The sequence below is a fragment of the Amphibalanus amphitrite genome, unplaced genomic scaffold, assembly GCF_019059575.1.
Source record: "Amphibalanus amphitrite isolate SeventyFive unplaced genomic scaffold, NRLGWU_Aamphi_draft 000142F_arrow, whole genome shotgun sequence".
Classification (NCBI taxonomy): domain Eukaryota; kingdom Metazoa; phylum Arthropoda; class Thecostraca; order Balanomorpha; family Balanidae; genus Amphibalanus; species Amphibalanus amphitrite.
In genome coordinates, this window is record NW_024881637.1 from 190,034 (window position 1) to 208,978 (window position 18,945).

At 55.5% G+C, this 18,945-nt stretch overlaps 3 protein-coding genes across 8 annotated transcripts; 2 read left to right on the forward strand and 1 right to left on the reverse strand.

Annotated features, from left to right (window-relative positions):
- The first annotated feature begins 567 nt into the window (after positions 1 to 567).
- Positions 568 to 8,699, forward strand: LOC122382530 (translation initiation factor IF-2-like). 4 transcript variants are annotated; one of them, XM_043367987.1, is made up of 7 exons: positions 568 to 1,916; positions 3,199 to 3,334; positions 3,606 to 3,799; positions 5,044 to 5,170; positions 5,604 to 5,931; positions 7,618 to 7,747; positions 8,298 to 8,699. In XM_043367987.1, exons 2-7 carry the CDS (start codon positions 3,207 to 3,209, stop codon positions 8,315 to 8,317), a joined length of 927 nt encoding a protein of 308 aa, XP_043223922.1. In that variant the 5' UTR covers positions 568 to 1,916; positions 3,199 to 3,206; the 3' UTR covers positions 8,318 to 8,699. The 4 variants fall into 4 exon arrangements, with proteins under 4 accessions (XP_043223922.1, XP_043223921.1, XP_043223923.1 ...); XM_043367986.1 differs by having other exon boundaries at positions 568 to 1,885; XM_043367988.1 differs by lacking the exon at positions 568 to 1,916 and adding an exon at positions 2,042 to 2,397.
- LOC122382531 lies at positions 8,340 to 14,318 on the forward strand. Of its 3 annotated transcripts, none has more exons than XM_043367993.1 (5): positions 8,340 to 9,163; positions 11,003 to 11,324; positions 11,984 to 12,133; positions 12,372 to 12,560; positions 13,861 to 14,318. In XM_043367993.1, the coding sequence occupies exons 2-5, from the start codon at positions 11,112 to 11,114 to the stop codon at positions 14,074 to 14,076; spliced, it is 768 nt and encodes a 255-aa protein (XP_043223928.1). In that variant the 5' UTR covers positions 8,340 to 9,163; positions 11,003 to 11,111; the 3' UTR covers positions 14,077 to 14,318. The 3 variants fall into 3 exon arrangements, with proteins under 3 accessions (XP_043223928.1, XP_043223926.1, XP_043223927.1); XM_043367991.1 differs by lacking the exon at positions 8,340 to 9,163 and adding an exon at positions 9,496 to 9,654; XM_043367992.1 differs by lacking the exon at positions 8,340 to 9,163 and adding an exon at positions 9,508 to 9,685.
- Positions 14,319 to 15,746: 1,428 nt separating this feature from the next.
- LOC122382532 (zinc transporter 7-like) lies at positions 15,747 to 18,890 on the reverse strand. Its single transcript, XM_043367994.1, has 3 exons — positions 18,862 to 18,890; positions 18,551 to 18,796; positions 15,747 to 17,325 (listed from the first exon to the last, which is right to left on the reverse strand). Exon 3 carries the CDS (start codon positions 17,295 to 17,297, stop codon positions 16,218 to 16,220), a length of 1,080 nt encoding a protein of 359 aa, XP_043223929.1. The 5' UTR covers positions 17,298 to 17,325; positions 18,551 to 18,796; positions 18,862 to 18,890; the 3' UTR covers positions 15,747 to 16,217.
- Between the last annotated feature and the right edge of the window lie 55 nt (positions 18,891 to 18,945).

Sequence of the window (18,945 nt, forward strand, 5' to 3'; positions counted from 1 at the left end):
TCACAAAGCATTAAGATTTATAGAAGCTAACCACTTCCGATCCGAAACAATTTACAACTATTCCATCTCCATTCTCCTTCTCATTATGTTTTAAACAATGCTAAGGTATTTTACAACTTAATATGAGATTATCATGCTCCCTTTGAAAGCCAAAAATGACAAAAAAGGTTAAACCGGGTTGAACTGAAACGTGGCTGATCTGCCTATGATACTCATGCTTATACAGTTGAATTAATTGAATACCTGAGCTGAACTGCTGAAGCTGGTCATTCTTCATGATCTCTGAGACGACAAGTGTGTGAATGCCACTTATGTATATGCTTTTCCGATCTTCAAACACATAAAAAGTGATATTATTATCAAATAAACAATATTCAAACTCCGTATAACAATACACGCAACGGCTGGAAAACACTGCGCCGGTGCGCCAGAATTGACAGCATCGCCTGAATCTCAGCGACCAATCAGCTTTCGACCATCCCAGTGACGTCACATTGGCAGCATTTGGTAGCAATTTTCCTCCTATGGCCCGGTAAAGGGACGGACCCCCCTGGTGGAGGTCCTAGAGATAAATCATAAAAATGTACGAGATGGCATCGATTGCATCGTTGTCTGGGTTCCAGGACATAGTGGCATAGCTGGTAATGTCAGAGCTGACTACTGGGCGGGAAAGGCTCATGATAAACCTAATGTGACTGATGTAAAAATAGGACATCGGGAATTTGTGCCACTGGTGAAGAGTCGCGTCCGTGTGTTATTTGAAAATCTGTGGTTAGATTATCGTCCAACTCTACTGAAGCAGATTAAGACAGATATAGGACATTGGAATTCTAGTGTACGTGCCAGTCGAAAGGAGGAAGTGGTTTTGTGTAGGATGAGACTCGGACACACTATTTTAACTCACTCGCATGTTATTGACCAACTACCGCCTATTGTCTGTGAACTGTGTCAATGTCGCCAAGATGTTCAACACATACTGTTAGAATGCCGAAAGTACACTGTAGCGAGGAGGAGACTCGCAGCGGCGTGTCGAGATGTCGGAGTCCGCATGTCGCTGGGGATTCTCCTGGGAAACGGTGAACCCACTGTGGTGGATGCGGTGTTCGATTATCTTCGACAGTGCAACTTATACGACAAACTCTGAACAAAGGACGTAGAGGCGTTATGGGTGCTAAGTGATGATAATGAAATGTATTTTGTTTCCATATGTGCTATGGCTTCAGATAAGCTCGACACAATCCTTCATGTTATGTTGAATCCAAGAACCATGGATTAGGTATTTCTAGTTAAAAAGAGTGGATTACTACTCGAGCTCATGCATTCATGGTTAAGCAATACTTCACCAATGGTCACGTTGTAAGAACACCTGTCTGAAATGTCTGAAATTGGTTGGGTATGTTATGTGTTTCTATGTCACCCCCATACTGTGAAGTGAAATCCCTAAGTATCGTGTAACCCCCATGTCAAGACCCAAGTTTTGTGTCTTTTTTTCTTTTTTCTTTCTAGATAGAACCATGCCTTCTCCCAGAGCGCCTTTTGCCCCCTTGAAGAATGAGCTGTATTGCTCTTCCTGCTTACCGAGCTGTTTGGCTATCCCCAAGTAGCTAAGACTGTAAGTAGCATTGTAGTATTCACAACTAATATTAACTTCTCTGTTCTCTCCTCGCCCAGGACATATCCTACCAAGGCTATCTCCTAACCATCGCAATTTTTCCTCTCCCCAGTCATTCCTCATCCCTACCTGGAAACCTGCTTAGTTCCGCTTAGTACCACAACCATACGCCAACTGCAACTCTGAAGACTACAAGAGGACATACCAACTTGGAAGTTGGACGCTTGAGCCAAGCTGCTGCGCGCCCTAACTCTTCAACAACAACAACAACATGTTACTGCTTTGAATTTTCAAAGATACCTAGGTACCAAGGCTATATAAACCCTAGGTACCTACCCTTTTCCAATGCAATGCCATCATTTTTCAGTTTATATACCTATTAAAAAAATAAGGAATTAATTAAGCCCGAAACTTTGAATGAAAGGATTTACAGGGACAGAGCCCCCGGGCCCGCCGCCAAGCGAAGCTTGCTGTGTTGACCCTGCCCTCTATGGCCTCTATGCAATGCTGATGCCCGACTCCGATAGCGCGATTGCAATTCCGATACACCGTGCAATTCCGATTCTATGGCAGAATTTGGAGTCCTAAGTTTAATGTCGCACAGTGTATATAGATAAACATGCACACATAGGTCAAGGTGGTTGTCTGGGAGAGGTGGCTGCGAGGCACATTTTCATAATGGCAACGGATCATGTTACCTAGGTACTTGTACTGAAAGACCAAAAATAATATTTTTAAAAGCCTTAGCTGCCATTTTAGATAATTTTCAGCAACCGGCATTTCAAGTAAGCATGGGTTAATTATTTCAAGCTAGGCTAGGCTGTATCAGAGTATTCAATAATCAATAAGCTGTTTCGTTTGGTTTCAACTACCTAGGTAGGTAGGGGTACTCTGTTAGCAGACGTTGCCCTAGCTGCGGTATCCACGTCTCACGTGCGCCACAATTGTCTTTTCAGAGATAAGTATATAACAAAATATCTAATCTGAGTCTGACCCTACAACCTACAACCTACCTAACTAGATATGGCAGCAAGGGTGACGTCTGCTAAGAGAATACCGTAGGTAGGTAAGTATCTAATTTATGTGAGAAAATAGCTACTAGATATTCTGTTTTTAATCAAAATATGAACCTTTTATTAGCATAAAATGTACAATATTTAATATCTGTGGCAATATTATAGGTGTGTTGCAGTTCACAGGACTTAATCAAGCTGATACATACATATATTTATATATAAGCATTTAGGTAATTGTCCGTAGAACTATGCATTTATGCAAAGCGAGCATTTATAATTTATCAATGTACCTAGATACTTTCATGAACAGCTCAGACTTAGAAATGGTAATGCTTATAAGTATTTCTACTTTTTATTTACATGGAACATGGTAAAACAAATTATTAGATACCTAAACATCATTATCAATTGTTAAGTTTATTTATATGCATCAATTAGTTAATACTAATTACATTCTGTTTTATCCTGTACAAATTAAGTTGGTGTGTGCCACTGTCAATTTTCAGTGTTTCTGACTAACTCATGCTGCACTTTAGGTTTTGTTTCTGAATAATGATTGTTTTCTCACAGCCATCACCATGGAGTCAGCTGGTAAAGTCTATGCCCAAAATCCAGATCCAGACACAAAACTTGGTGACCTGGAGACAATGGAGCTAAGCAAGTTGAAAATATTGCAGACTCGATACAAAAGCATAGTTGGTAATAGGTAAGTGCATATAGGTTCAAACACTGCTAAAAGTGGCATCAGCATAGGTGACTGTCTTTTTTTAAAGATGTTTTTAAGGTACCCTTCCAGTCATGACAGGTCTATGTAAGATGTGGTATTTTATTATGCTTTTCAGTTGGCCTAACCAGCAATTTTGTTGAATATGATCTATATATGCCTATGGCTGCAAATTACAACCAAAGTGGATGGCTCTCTGTCTGTCTCTGTGGATCGGTGTGGAGTACCCTCGGTCCGTTCGGTCGGTCCGCAGGGCTCTGCTGTCGCGGCTGCGGGACCGCGGCGAGTCGGCGCGCCGCACCCTGGCCGCCGTGGAGGCGGAGCTGGCGGCGCGCGGTGCGGCCACCGAGCCGGGCCCGCCGCCGCTCGAGAGCCGCGCCGCCTCCGAGGTGGAGCGGCTGGCGCAGAGGATGGCCCAGATGGAGTGGGACACCGGCCGGCGGACCGGTCAGTGCATTAGGGCCTATAAATAAAGCCTATACCTGTCTTGCCCATTTTGATCAACTTCTTCAAATCCGTTCCCTGAAGCGTGAGCTTTGATTTAAAGGTAGTGTGCCACCTTTGAAAGATTTCCCATTTTATTTTTCCTAGGATAAGAAGCTTCTGTTTTTACCTAATATCGCAAAGAAAATCAAAAATGGGCCTGGAATAGTGCCTTTTTCGCCTAAAAGTTTATCGGTTTTTCGATATGTATAACAACTGTAGTGGGCTGAGCTGCAAACAGGCGTCGGCAACAATCGCGAATGCGGCGCACATGTGACAATAAGCAAAGGTCATTATAGAGTTACGACGTACGGGAATGAGTTATCAGCTGTCTAATCGTAGACAACACAATGTCGAGCCTTAAAGTGTAAGCCTGTATTGGTATTGTTTCTTTTATTTGGCTGTCGAACATTATTCATGGTTTGAAATATGATTTTATGTAAAATAATTGATATGAAAAAGCCGTCTCTTAAGTTATGATCCCATTTCACCACACGCAAGTGGCAGAAATGACAATGATCAGCTGACGCATTTTTCTTGGCCGAAGTCAGAGCGCGCGGCCCGACGCACCACCACCGCATTACAAAGTATGAGCAGAAGCCGCGCCCAAAGCCAGGGCCCCGGTAACGTGAGGTAGCCGAGTCGGGGCAGCGTGCGCTGACCCAAGCCGGGGCCGCAGCTTTGGGCGCGGTCTACCGCATCCCCGCGGGCAGCCCCGGGCTATCACATGACACCGGGAGGACGCGCGGCCCCGGCTTGGGTCAGCGCACGCTGCCCCGACTCGGCTACCTCACGTTACCGGGGCCCTGGCTTTGGGCGCGGTCTGCCGCACCACCTAACAGGCGTGTTCGAAACCGCAGGAGATGATGATGAACGGGTTTATCGAAACTTGATTGGATGAGTATATCGGTAATAGCGATTTCAGTGTGTGCATTTATTGTTCATAGTGTTGTGAAATGTGGTTGGGGTACGACCGACAACCCGTCGGGGCGAATTTCGCACTGGGGTACTCAAAATTTGAAGAATTTAAGACGTTTCCATGAGTTTTGAAGGTATGGATAAGTTCTAAAAATCCGGTTCTCCTTATCTGGGCCATTAACTCCATACGGTCCAGGAAAGCTGGCACACTACCTTTAAGTGATCATTTCGGACCTTAAAGGTTGACTTCCCCATTGATGTCTGGTTTCTGCGTTCCTTTGCGCGGGCAGTTTCTGCGCCAGTGGAGTTGGACAGCGACGACGACTCGGAGCCAGAGGCCGAGTGGCCGACCGCCGGAGGACCATCGGAGGGCGAGGAGCCGCGCCGGGCGCCTGCAGCTGCCGACAACTGCACGGCGTGAGTCATTGAATCAACGCCTCGCTGTCGCGGCTCCCGAACTTGCTGAAACACTTCGTAAATGTTAATAAAATGAATTTCTAGAGTTTTTCTTCATTTTTTTCTTAGTGACCAACCAACTGTAACTGGCTCTAAAGTCGTTGTGTTTGTGATTCATTGTGATTGTGATCTTTTATCATATAGTGCCTGTTGATCTCATCGCTCATTGATTCACTGATAATGGTAGCATTACCCATTAGCTATTATGCGCGATATCCATGGCATATATGTGCGGTGTATTCCTTGTTCCACTGAACAAGTTATTTCTTTTGTTTTATTCCATGCACTCTTCCATATTGAAGCGGGAGGATCCCTGCCCAGCCGGCAGCCCCCAGTAATTGTCGCGCTCACCGGTGGCCGCCGGTTCACCCGCTGTCACCGTCCCTGCCCGCAGCCGGCCGGCGGCGGACGCGGCCGGTGCGGACCCCGGCTCCGGCGGGCCGGCGGTGCCCACCACCCGGCAGCTGCTGCCCAAGAGCGCCACCTCCGGGCGCCAGACGCGCTTCTCCACCAACCGGCCGCGCTGGCCGGGCGGGCGGCCGCCGCCGGCCGGGGCTGCTCGGGCGCCGGCCGCCGGCCGAGAGGCGCCGGCACGGCGCGGAGTGCTCTCGCAGTGGTCGGACTCGGCGCTGGCGGCGCCCGCCCGACCCGACACGCACACCCGGCTGCTCAACATGGACGAGTCGCTACAGCTGCTGACGCGACACGACAGGATCACCCAGGTACGCTCCGGGGCCGGCACCGCACCGGCCCGCCACACACTCCTCTACACCCGTCCCGGTCACACGCTCTCGGGCGACCAACGAGCGAGCGCGACCGTGTGCCAAAGTGGAACTCCGACCGAGTTGTGTGAGTCACTCATCTAGCTGGTCCCTAACGGAATATAAAAATAAGCATCGTACAACGTCGTGCCCGGCGACGCCTTGTGCACGCGCTAAATGCACAGTGGGCCCCTAACCGACTTTTGCCGGTCACCCTTCTAAACCGTCCCTAACGGTGTACTCATCCGAGCTTAATCGGCCCGGCCGTTCTCGAGACCAAGATGTCGAAGCGTAGACACGGCATAGCCTACACATGCGTGCGTACAGAAGTACCCAGCCGTGACTCATGGCAATGAATCGCCTGACGGGTGCCCGCCCAGAGGGCAGGTCCCAGCGCAATTGGCCGGGTCATTACCGAGTGATTGTCAGCGGAGCAATTTCGGCACTCATGGTTTGGCACATGACCCATGCCGTGACGGTCACGCAATCGAATTAGTTGCGTATAATAGACTACAGTAGAATGGGATAACATTAGTCGCTCGCAATGTAGCGACTGTTCAAGACTTCTTCGTCGAAACACGAAAGTGCCAAATTTCCTGATGTCTGTAAATGTAAAGATGCTCCGCTTCGCAATTTTCTGGGCGCTTTCAGAGCACCAAAGGTGTCAATCTTGTTCAGTGAGCTTGATTCAGAAGTCTTTGGAATGTATCAGTCGGCTGAGCCGGCGTGGACTGTACTCTCCTGCTTTTTATAGCATTCCGTTTTGTTGTTACCTAACGATTTTACCGTAGCTATTCAAGTACAGTGAGCTATAGCTGTCACAATTTTAGCTGTATTCATTTCGCGGATTAGTTCGCTGTGAGCCGCTGGTATTGGCTGCGGAGGTGGCCGTCCGTGCAGTGCTCGCGGGAGACGGCCGGGGCTCCTCGGCCGGAATTATCGTCCTGCCGTATCATAATGGGCGGCTGCGGAGGCGGCCGCGCCGGCACGCTGGCCGGACGAGATAGCCGGCGAGCCCCGAGCTCGTTTGCGTGCGCGGGGAAATGGCGCGGCGCGGTACGGCCCCAGTCGAGACGGCGGTGGAGCCGGCTGGCTGGTCTAAGGACTTCTGAACGGGGCGACTGCGGCCGCTCTGGGGGCACTGGCTGCTGACGGCCGCGACTGTCGGCAGGCTCGGGAACCCGCCAGGGCCTAATCGGCTCATCAGCTACGGCGCATAGCTGGGCAGTTTAAGACGAAATGGTTAAACGGACTTCTATCCATGTGGCCGATGGTTTGGTATCGTTAGTAGTCGATTGGGTATTGTCGATATTTAATATGTTTCTACTTTAACTACTCTGTAAAAAAATATATCTGAAAGATAATCATCATGCAATGCTTAATCAAGTGACCTTAATTTCGAGATATCAGTCGTTGACTTCAATGCATTATTGCTTCCAAGGACCAAAGCTCTTTTTTCCGTAAGCGTCCTGAATTTGAATACCTATGCTTTCTTTATAGATAAAACAAACAAACAAAAACTAAATAATCGCATGAGAATGTCATTGATTGTGTGAGAGAGGCCCTGTCTTTACCCCCTTTCCGCACGGTGTGGTACGGCGCTGACGCCGCCCCCGGCCCGGGCCGCGGGCCGTGCGCCGTCCGCAGGAGGAGCGGTCCGCGCAGCTGGCCGCACGGCTCGCGGCGCCGGCTCACATCGAGGGCGGCGAGATGGAGCTGGACGCCGACTGGGAGGGCGGCCTGGAGGACGGCGACTCGGGACCGGTGGTCGTCAGCGGTGAGCCGCACGCGCCGACTGTACAGCCGCACAGTCACATACTGGGCGCTGAACTAACACACGCGGTACACTGATTCACGACAGAAGCTGCCGTCCTCAGACTACTGAGTAGCCCCTGCCGTCCCCCGTATCTCGGCATGTCGTTACCATGGGCGCATATCCGCCCAGTTGACACGGACGGAGGGGCTCCCATCCAATGTCCGGCCGTGTCGTTATTAGTGAGTGCGGTCATACCAATTTACCATATCGTATCGTAGTGTTCCATACAGTATCTTACCGTAGCTTACTGTACCATAATACCCTATTATACCGTTTCGTATCGTACCATAGTGTCTCGCCACGTAACCCGCTGGATCTCGAGTCTGGATCTCTGTCTGATGATCGGCCGGGCGTACCGTTTTATGGAGCCAGTGACACTGACTGTACCGTGCTGTACCGTGCTGTACCATGCTGTACCGTGCTGTACCATGCCTTGCCGTACCTTACCTTACCTTACCTTACCGTGTCCTACCGTATATACGTGTCTGACTGCGTCTCGTCCGTTTGCCAGGGGCCGGAGACTGGAGCTGACGATGGGCCGAGTCCGGCCCTCCGCCCACCCTCTCGCTGTGATACGGGGCCGCCCGCCCCGCCCCGCCCCGTCCGTGCGCTGTGACCGCAGTCGGTGACACTCGCGGTGACCGGTGACTCGCGGTTACACGCGGGGGGATGGGGGTCCTCCGGTGACCCCCCCCCCCCCCGAGATCCACTGTCTGTGACGGGACTCAACGTGGTCTGGGCTCATCACGGCCGTGCTGTGCCGGGTGTCATCAGACCAGATTGGACAACTTTTGTACGCGATAGTTTTTCGGCCGTCTGTGGCGGCCAGCAGTGCCAGTATTGTTACATCTTACGGAGGTGACCCCACAGTGTCAGCGAAAGTCGATGACGTCAATACATGTACTAGGACGCATCCACAATCCATCATTGCCAAGTTGCGAAGCTATTAGGTTTTTCCTTGTTATCTTATTGGCAAAGGTCTGTCACCGTGGTACAGCGAATGGCGATGAGTAGTGAGTGAGTTAACGATATTAGTACCGACTTGTTGCGGCTGTTCGTTACATGTAGTGAAGGGAGTCGGAAGGTGGTGCGGCTGTTCGTTGTGGTCCGTGCTGATTTCGCCCGCGGTGGGAGCGGCCCCGGTGGTGACCTGGTGACCTGGTGACCCACGGTCCGACCTCTGGCACGTGCCGGCCGAGCCGGAGCTGTGGCCCGGCCCCGTCCCGGCCCCGTCCCGCCGCCGGTCTGGCCAGTGTCGGACGGTGGCACTCAGGACGCGGCGGAACGGCCGGCAGGGCGGACGGACTGCGGCCGGCTGCCTCCGACTGCCGACACAGCCAGCGAGCTGCAGGAGCGGCGGCCAGCGACCCGACCCAGGTCAGTGCCGCCCTCGGGCAGCGGCGGCCAGCGACCCTACCCAGGTCAGTGCCGCCCTCGGGCAGCGGCCGGTGCGGACGGCAGACGGGGTGTGGAGTGGCCGGGGTGCCCCACTTGTCACATACTGACCGTCATATACTGGTATAGTGTAATGATTCTAGGGGAGTCGCCCAACTGAAGTGATTGACTGTCCTCTCTGAGGGAGGGGTAGGGGTAGCTCGGAGGGGTGACGTCAGCAGAGAGCCGGGTGACGTCACGCGTGTCTGCGGCGGCTCACGGCCTCATTAGCGGCAGCTGGTGACGTCACGGTGCTCCGGCGCGGACGGTAAGTCGGTCGCCGCAATCCAAGGTCGGGGCTGGGCGGCGCTGTTCGCCGGGTACCGCCGGCGCCGTGGGCAGAGACCGTCTGCAGTGGGCGCGGAGGTGTCCCGACAGTGGCAGGCCGGCGGCTGCGCGCCGATACCAGTCCCACCTTACCGGGACCGTCCCAGGTCAGAGGAACGCCGCCGCCGTCGGGGATAGGTCAGCTAATCGGACAGTAATGAGGCGGGCTGTTCTGCCACTGGCTCTGTAACGCTGCTATGCATATTGTATGTTATACGAGGGGTGTCATTGTTGGGGTATGGGGGGGGGTGAATGTCTCTCTCTCTCTCTCTCTCTCTCTCTCTCTCTCTCTCTCTCTCTCTCTCTCTCTCTCTCTCTCTCTCTCTCTCTCTCTCCCCTCTCTCTCTCTCTCTCTCTTCTCTCCTCTCTCTCTCTCTCTCTCTCTCTCTCTCTCTCTCTCTCTCTCTCTCTCTCTCTCTCTCTCTCTCTCTCTCTCCTTATTGAACGCCGTCGATATCGTACCGGATTCGTGCTCGGCTATTTCGTCCCTATTGTGCCGCTATTGTTAGCATTGCTCCCGCCCTGGTTCACGCATGACCGCCATTGGGAGACGATATACGAGAAAACGCGTTCACGGGAGCGTCTCACTGAGCGGGGATATGCAAGCTCAGTGTGTGTGTGTGTGTGTGTGTGTGTGTGTGAGTGTGTGTGTGTGGGGGGGGGGGGGCAGGCTCGCCCGGCCGACTCTGAGCTCTATTTGTGTTTTCCGCTCTCAACGGGTTACCGCCGGCCGAGGCGGGGGGATCGCGTGCCCGCTGGGAGTTAATCAGTGTTTAGAGAAACCCAAGCGAACCTCTGTTTACCCCGAGCTGCCTGGGCGGACCAGAACTGCGGCCAGCCCGTCGGCAGAGCTGGCCCCCGACGTTCCCTCGCGCCTCCCTGAGCTGGAGGCCTCTATTTCTGCACATATCTGGACACTGGACAGTCTCCAGTTCAGTGGATGCCCCGGGCTCGTCCTGTACTCAGTACACCTCTGCTGTATGGTAATCAGTTTCATACCATCGCCTATTTATCAACTCCCAGTTTGTGTATCTGTTATATAGCTGATGTAGCAGGCGACTGGTGCGCGCTTTGCGAATCTCGGAAACGGTGTCGGCGTTGCGTTAAAATCCAATCCCGGCGGTGCTGATTCCGTGGTTGTGCTGATCCGGCTCACTGGTCTCGGCGAGAGAACCGGCCTTTGGGAATGGGCTGACGCGGAGCCAATAATAAATCAGATGTAGCGCAGCTGTGAAATTACTTGCCTCCTAGTCTCGAGTTGAGTGATTGGGAAGAAAAAAGACGTGTAGTCTGCCCCTGCCCTGATGGAAATGTCGTTGGCATGACACTGGGATATATCCTGTGCCTGTATTGTAGTTATGGTTCTGCCAAAGTCTCCCCTTCGTCAGTTTCGTGCCGCTGTGCTATGTCAGTGCCGGTTCGGTTCCACACCTCACTGCTGCAGTTGTGTTTCAGGTCGGCCATACCCAGCCAAGCCCGGCGGAGCCGCGCCCCAGTGCCCGGCGGAGCCGCGCCCCAGTGCCCGGCGCTCGGACGTTCCGCGGTGACTGGCGGTCGGACCGCCATGGTACGCCTCCCGCCGCTGCTGCTGCTGCTGCTGGCTCTGAGCGGCGCGCTGGCAGCGCCCGCCACCGACAGCCCCTTCCTGGACGGGCTGGACGAGTTTCTGTCGGCGTTCGCGGGTCTGGGGCTGGCCGGGGACCCGCTGGCCGAGCCCGCGCCGGCAGAGTCAGAGACGGGGACCGAGCCGCCGCCGGAGCAGCAGGTGGTGACCGAGGTGAGGCGTTACCCGACCCGACCGTCCGACCCCAACCCCGACCCGACCCGACCCGACCGTCTGACCCGACCCGACCCGACTGTCCGAGCCGACTGTCCGAGCCGACCCGACCGTCCGACCTGACCCGACCCGGCTGTCCGACCCGACCCGATCCGACCCGACCCGTCCATGTGCCGACAATCCTACCCGGCCCCCACCCGGCCTCTGGGCTCTGACCCCGACCCGGACCCGTCCCTGGCAACACCCCACCGCAGGAACGCGGGAGTAGCACTGCACACAATGCCCTGGTATTGACTCAGTATTAAACACCATCGAACAACTCGTTAGTACATTGAGAATGACTTACCGGCTGGTAAATTATTTATTGATTGGATGGGCTGCTTTGGGTTCCCTTTGTCTTAGAGTGTGGGAGGCTCGTTAGCCCGTATTGTGTGAACGGCGGTCACCGATTTACTGGAGGCCGCTGTGAGGTGACTGTCGTGCTGTGCCGAGTGGACGGATAGGTCCGAGTCGACTGTCTGGTGTTTGTTGTGTAACACACGGCCCGGTCTGAGCCGGCTGTCTGGTGTTTGTTGTGTAACACGCGGCCCGGTCCGAGTCGACTGTCTGGTGTTTGTCGTGTAACACACGGCCCGGTCTGAGGCGGCGCTGGGCCGCAGGTGGCGCCCTGTCTCGGCTGTCTGGTGGAGCTGACCGCCGACAGCGCTGAACTGAGGGAGATGGCGCAGCTGGCCGCTGAGCTGCTCGAGGAGGAGCTGAATATGACCCGGGTCACAGAGGTCACCCAGGTGTACCGGGCCGCCTACCAGGTGGGCAGCGGCGCCGCCGGCGCCCAGCGAACGGCAGGAGGCCGGGCGCAGGCGCAGACTGTTTGGCAAGGGGGCAAGGGGGGTACTCGTGGGACTGGCAGCTGGCTGGCATTCGGAATAGGCTGTGATCTAACTGTTAGAAAATATCGATACCAATGTAGGATTTTGACTGAATTAAGACGTAACCTGAATCGCGTAGAACAAATCGTGTCTGACGCCGTGGCCGGGCTCCGCGCAGGTCCAGCGCGGCTACCGGTACGAGCTCACCCTGGAGCTGGTGGCGACCAACTGCTCGCGGCCGCTGAAGGAGCCGCAGGAGGAGCCGGTGTGCGCGGCCGAGCCCGCCGCCGAGCCGCTGCTCTACGCCGTGGAGATCTTCGAGCCACCCGAGCTGGAGCTGCCCTCCCAACTCGCCCACTACAGCCAGGTGAGGCCGGGTGTGCCGGTCAGTCAGCGGCGGTGGGGACCGCACCGCGGCAAAGTGAACGAGTCACTGGAGGGTACGATACGTTACTGGCGTACCGGGGAGAGTCTCAGAATCACTGGACCGCGGCACCACTCGGCCTCCTCTGTAGCCTCCTGGCGCCCCCCCCCCCCCCCCCGATCAGGTGCTGCACCTCCCGGGCCTCTGGGACGCTCCCAGCTCCCCCTAACGACCCCTCCCTGGCCGTCAGGTGGGTCCGGATCAGGTGCTGCACCTCTCGGGCCTCTGGGAAGCTCCCAGCTCCCCCTAACGACCCCTCCCTGGCCGTCAGGTGGGTCCGGATCAGGTGCTGCACCTCTCGGGCCTCTGGGAAGCTCCCAGCTCCCCCTAACGACCCCTCCCTGGCCGTCAGGTGGGTCCGGATCAGGTGCTGCACCTCTCGGGCCTCTGGGAAGCTCCCAGCTCCCCCTAACGACCCCTCCCTGGCCGTCAGGTGGACCCGGGTCAGGTGCTGCACCTCCCGGGCCTCTGGGACGCTCCCAGCTCCCCCTAACGGCCCCTCCCTGGCCGTCAGGTGGACCCGGATCAGGTGCTGCACCTCTCGGGCCTCTGGGAAGCTCCCAGCTCCCCCTAACGACCCCTCCCTGGCCGTCAGGTGGGTCCGGATCAGGTGCTGCACCTCTCGGGCCTCTGGGAAGCTCCCAGCTCCCCCTAACGGCCCCTCCCTGGCCGTCAGGTGGACCCGGATCAGGTGCTGCACCTCTCGGGCCTCTGGGAAGCTCCCAGCTCCCCCTAACGACCCCTCCCTGGCCGTCAGGTGGACCCGGGTCAGGTGCTGCACCTCCCGGGCCTCTGGGAAGCTCCCAGCTCCCCCTAATGACCCCTCCCTGGCCGTCAGGTGGGTCCGGATCAGGTGCTGCACCTCTCGGGCCTCTGGGAAGCTCCCAGCTCCCCCTAACGACCCCTCCCTGGCCGTCAGGTGGGTCCGGATCAGGTGCTGCACCTCTCGGGCCTCTGGGAAGCTCCCAGCTCCCCCTAACGATCCCTCCCTGGCCGTCAGGTGGACCCGGGTCAGGTGCTGCACCTCCCGGGCCTCTGGGAAGCTCCCAGCTCCCCCTAATGACCCCTCCCTGGCCGTCAGGTGGACCCGGGTCAGGTGTTGCACCTCCCGGGCCTCTGGGAAGCTCCCAGCTCCCCCTAACGACCCCTCCCTGGCCGTCAGGTGGGTCCGGATCAGGTGCTGCACCTCTCGGGCCTCTGGGAAGCTCCCAGCTCCCCCTAACGACCCCTCCCTGGCCGTCAGGTGGACCCGGGTCAGGTGCTGCACCTCCCGGGCCTCTGGGGTGCCACAGAGCCGACCCCAACTCCGACCCCGGCCACCGAGGGGCCGGCGGGCGGCGCCGACATAGAGGCCGACCTGCTCGACATGATCAGCGAAATGGAGCGTCTCGTACAGACCGGACCGGACGGTGGTCAGGAGGCGCCGGCGGCGGCACAGCCGGCCGTCGAGGCCGTCTGACAACTGACCCGAGCAGACGCTGGCGCCGCCAGACGGTCAGGGCCGGAACTAGCGCCAGGCTATCCCGTCGACAGGCAGCGACGCGCACTGGGCTTCAGAAAATGTCGGGTCTATTCCGGTTATTGATAGATGTGAACATGCTGCGGCCTCTAGGTTTCAGTTTTCTACTCAGACCGTGTATTGTGATATTTGCGAGCACTGTGCTTGATTCAGGCTGGTAAAATAAATGTTTGGTAAGACAATGAACATGGTGAAAGGGTGGGCTTTGTGTTGCAAAAAAGGGCAGTGAACTAGTCACAAACTATGTTGTTTGTTGCAGTCCCACTCTCTTGGCTGGTCTGTGCCTGGTTGAGGTCAACCGTGACGTCCCTATTGTTTTGCAACCCGATATTGTGCGACACATGAGTTTAAGGACGTCTCCGGAGTAATAGAACATCTACAGGATAGAAATCCCTAATGTTTTTAGAATGGCACGTCAAAAAAAAAAACTTTGAAGAATGCGTGTAATCAAATTTTGATAGGGTGCCACTTTTCGTTAAAAAAGATTTCGGGCGTGAAAACTGTCTCGATTGATACGGACGTCCCTATTTCAGCTGACATTTACGGGCGATGGCCTACTCCCGTCACCAGACCAGCGCGGGTCTGACAGACCATCAGACCAGTTCAGTTTTGGCATTTGTTTTAACTGTCAGACTGCGGGCACGGACGTCAAGGTTCCCGTGTAAAGTCAGAGACCGGTGCGTCTGTAATTGAAACCCGTCCTCTGTAGTATTTCGCCGGGCGTTCCCATTCCATCCGTAGTGCGGTCAGATCCTGTCCCCGTCGGACGGCTGTGGCCGGGGGAACGTTTTGTACTGGTCGGGACCGCTCGGTAACGAATGCCCCCGCAGCCTGGCTGTTGTCTGACGGGGCTGTAGCCTCCGCCCCCCGCCGCAGCCGGTACACTCACTGACAGTGTGTGGGTGTGTGCGTGTCTGTGCGTACCGCGGCCGCCGTCAGTCGCCGCAGCGGTGTGTTTGATGGCCACTGTGCAGCACTGCACTCTGCAGCAGTCGGCGGCCCGGAACCCCCAGCCGACCGTCCTATCAGATCCCCACGGAGCGGCCGGCCGGCGGCCGCACCGGACGTCCGCTGACCGCCGCCGCTCCGGACCGGTCCGGGGGGGGGAGGGGGTGACCAGTGACCACCGGGACCGGAGGGGCGGCCGGCCACTTGTCTCACCGCCTGATTACCCGCGGCGCTAATGGCGGTTGTGCCGGCCCCCTATCCGCCCCGCAGCTGAGGGCGGGCGTCTGGCGATAGCGGCAATCGCCGCGTCGGCGGGCTGACGCGTCACGTCAGCCGTCACCGGACGCGTGACGTGACGTGACGGGACACCGGGGGCGCCGGCCGGCACGGCGGCAGCGAGACGAGTAGCATTGAGCGCACAACAGGTTACCAAGTTGGCGGCGGACCGGCTTATTTCGCCAGATGCCGGGGTTTCGGACAGATAATCCGCATTCTAAACATTTAGGGAAAGTAAATGCGTATCCGTTGGGTGCGTTACCATGCATTAGACGTGCGTAACGTGACCAGTCTTGTGCCCTGTTCGGACCCGCACTAGCTCGTCACATTTCCTTCACTACCCCGGCGATTAAATATACGATAAAAAATAGCATTCCTACACCCACTTTGAGCGACTGTATGACTGTATTTATGAGCGACTGTAAAGCGACTTTCACGATCTGCAATTCGCCACAGCCAGCGGCGGGACCCGGACGATAGGAAGAGCTGGTGTAAAACCGCACATGGCGCCGTCTCGGTCCGAGTTCCACTGGGCACGACCGTCTCCTGTAAATAGTGTCTTTACCATGGTCCACGTGTATCTGGCACAACAGCTCAGATGGTAACAACACGGAATCATCACATATGGCCACCGCCGCAGGGTCAGTGGAACACAGAGGAATGCCCGCGCACCGCCCGGCGGCGCGCGCGCCACCAAATAAAATGCAAACATAAAAACAACCTACCTACCTACCTCAGATCGCCCGCACACTTATAAAAATAGCTCTGTGGAGAACGCTGGCCGTGCGGATTGTCTCCGAGCCCCTGGAGGCCGTGCCAATAAATATGGGGGGCGGGTCCTAGGGTGGCCGCGGCGGTCACATGGGCGCGTAGTCGAGCTGCACGTGCAGTTGCCGCACGCCCACCGCCGAGAAGATCATGTGCGTGTGACTGACCACGTACTTGGGGTCGGCGTGCGGCGTCACCTCCAGTTTGAGCACGCCCACGTACACGTCCGAGCAGAGCGTCCAGAAGTGCGGCTCCTGCACGCTGAGCACGCCCTCGAGCTGCGCCACGCGCTGGTAGCAGCCCGGCAGCAGGTGGTCGAGCTCGCGTGGCTGCCGCTGCATCAGGATGCAGACCGACTCGCGGATCAGCGACAGCACCGAGATGGCGATTGTGGCGGCGATGAACATGGAGCAGATGGGGTCGGCGATCATCCAGCCGAACTGGTTCATGAGCACGGCCGACACGATGACGCCCACGCTGCCCAGCGTGTCGGCTAGGATGTGCAGGAACACGCCCTTCATGATCTGAGAGTTGGAGCCCTGCGGCAGCTCGTGGCTGTGCCCGTGGCTGTCGCCGCCGTGGCTGTGCCCGTGACCGTGGCCGCCGTGGCTGTGCCCGTGGCCGTCCCCGCCGTGCGAGTGGCCGTGGCCGCCGCCGCCCCCGTGGCTGTGGCCGTGCCCGCCGTGCTGGAAGACGAAGATGCCCACCAGGTTGACCAGCAGGCCGAGCACGGACACGACAAAGAGCCGCTCGTGTTTGACCTCGGGCGGCTCGACGGCGCGCTCCACCGCCTCCGAGAAGATGAAGAAGGCGATGAAGAGCAGGAAGAGGCCGTTGATGAAGCCGCCCAGCACCTCGGCTCGGACGTAGCCGTAGGAGAAGCGCTCGTTGGCGCGCCACCGCGTGATCACGGCCGCCACCAGGCCGGCCAGCAGGCCCGTGCAGTCGAAGAACATGTGGAACGCATCGCTGATCAGCCCCAGACTGTTGGTCGCCACGCCGTAGAACAGCTCGACAAACGCGAACGACAGGTTCAGCAGCAGGAAGAAGAAGAGGTTCTTGGCGTTCTGGTCGGCGAAGATGAGCCGCAGCCAGCCGGCGACGCGCTCCGAGACCCGCTGCCACAGACTGTTCCGGTACGGCCGGTCCTTGCTGGAGACGGGCAGCATGGCGGGCCGCACGGCGCGCGACGGTCACCTGCCGGAACACGACACGACCATTGGATCAGCGAGGCCTTGGCACGCACCCACTCGGGACGAGTGTTTGAAACTGCAACATTAGCTAGGAGACGGATATCTCGGCGTATAGGAAAGCTTTGTCAAGAATGCTAGCCGGACTGCACAACAATACTGAAGTAGTAAATCAAACCAGCTGGGGCCAGACATCTGCTTCAATGTCACCCACTGCAATAGCCAGGCTTAAAATCACTTTGTACAGTGGGTCTATTTAAGATCTCCAGAGCCACCACGTGGCGCTAAGGTCGGGTAGGGCAAGTCCAAATCCCGAGGGGAGTGAGGTCACCCGTCATTGTGGGGGAAGGAGGGAGGGAGAGTAACGCGCTGCTATCGCGGTGTGGAGCGTGCGTAGCGCCGGGAGTGGGCCGCCCGCCACTGCGCCGGCTGACGGGAGGGGATGCTGGTTGCGAGTGCGCTCACTCGGGTATGATGGTATCCTGTTCGTGTGAAGCCAGCAATACTGTGACTGAAGGGAATAGTCATCTCAGACAAACGGGCAAGCGAGAGGCAATGTCTTAAACTCGCAGCAAAAATGCTAACGCTACCAATACCAGTTGATTGTAAAGCTCAAGTTAGGGCCGAGATACACTATGCGTAATCGTCCAGGAAATTACATGAGTAATCTACGAGTTTGCGGATATCAATACGCAGATGAAGTTCAGCTGATTGGAAATACACAGGGTCGGCTACACTGGGGTCACGCAGATTCAGTCAAGGAAATCCCGGACGCTCAGTACAAGAAATGCCGGATGTAACGCTCAGAGCTACAGACTTTTTTGCAGAATCTGCGAGATTGCGTGATATGAGCCAGTGGTTGGCGCACTTGGTGGCGCACAGTATGAATCCAAGTGACGTAATTAATAATTTTTTCTTTAATTTTAATGCTTTATTGATGTTTTATTAACAAAAGAAACTATTTATCGACAAAATAGTATAGAAGATAGCAAACTTGGGCGACTATGGTCAGCGCATGAAACCATTTATTAGTTGTTAATATTATGTCAGCGTACAATAATTCACGGAAATTCTGGAAAATTGCAGAAACTGATGTCAAAGGAGTCTCGGAATCATGGATCTGCAGATAACGCACGTAATTTCCTGGACGGTCACGCATAGAGTAGCTCAGCCTTTAAAAGTATAAATCTAAAAGCAAACAAGGGTGAGAATTGCAAGTAGAGAATACACACCTGATCAGATCGGTATCTTCACCGCCCAACCAAACGATCCGTAGTTGAAGTAGGGGCAGCAAAATTTGGCAAAACTGAAGGGCTACTTATTTCATTTTACACTGATTAATATTGAATCATGCAACAAAATACTTCCAGTTTACTGTGTTCAAATGTATCAAAAATTAAACAAGATTGGCAATTTATTTTCATCACAACATAACAAGCGCCCTACATCCAGTACCGCCCACGACACCTGCCAATAACCATGGATAAGAGATACCTATAGAGATACCTAAGAGATAAGAGTTATCTCTAATCCATGCAATAACCATTTGCCATTCGCCATCATTATGTGTCTACAATTATGGCGCATCAGCTGTAGGATTGTATACGTAGCCGGAAACGTAAACATT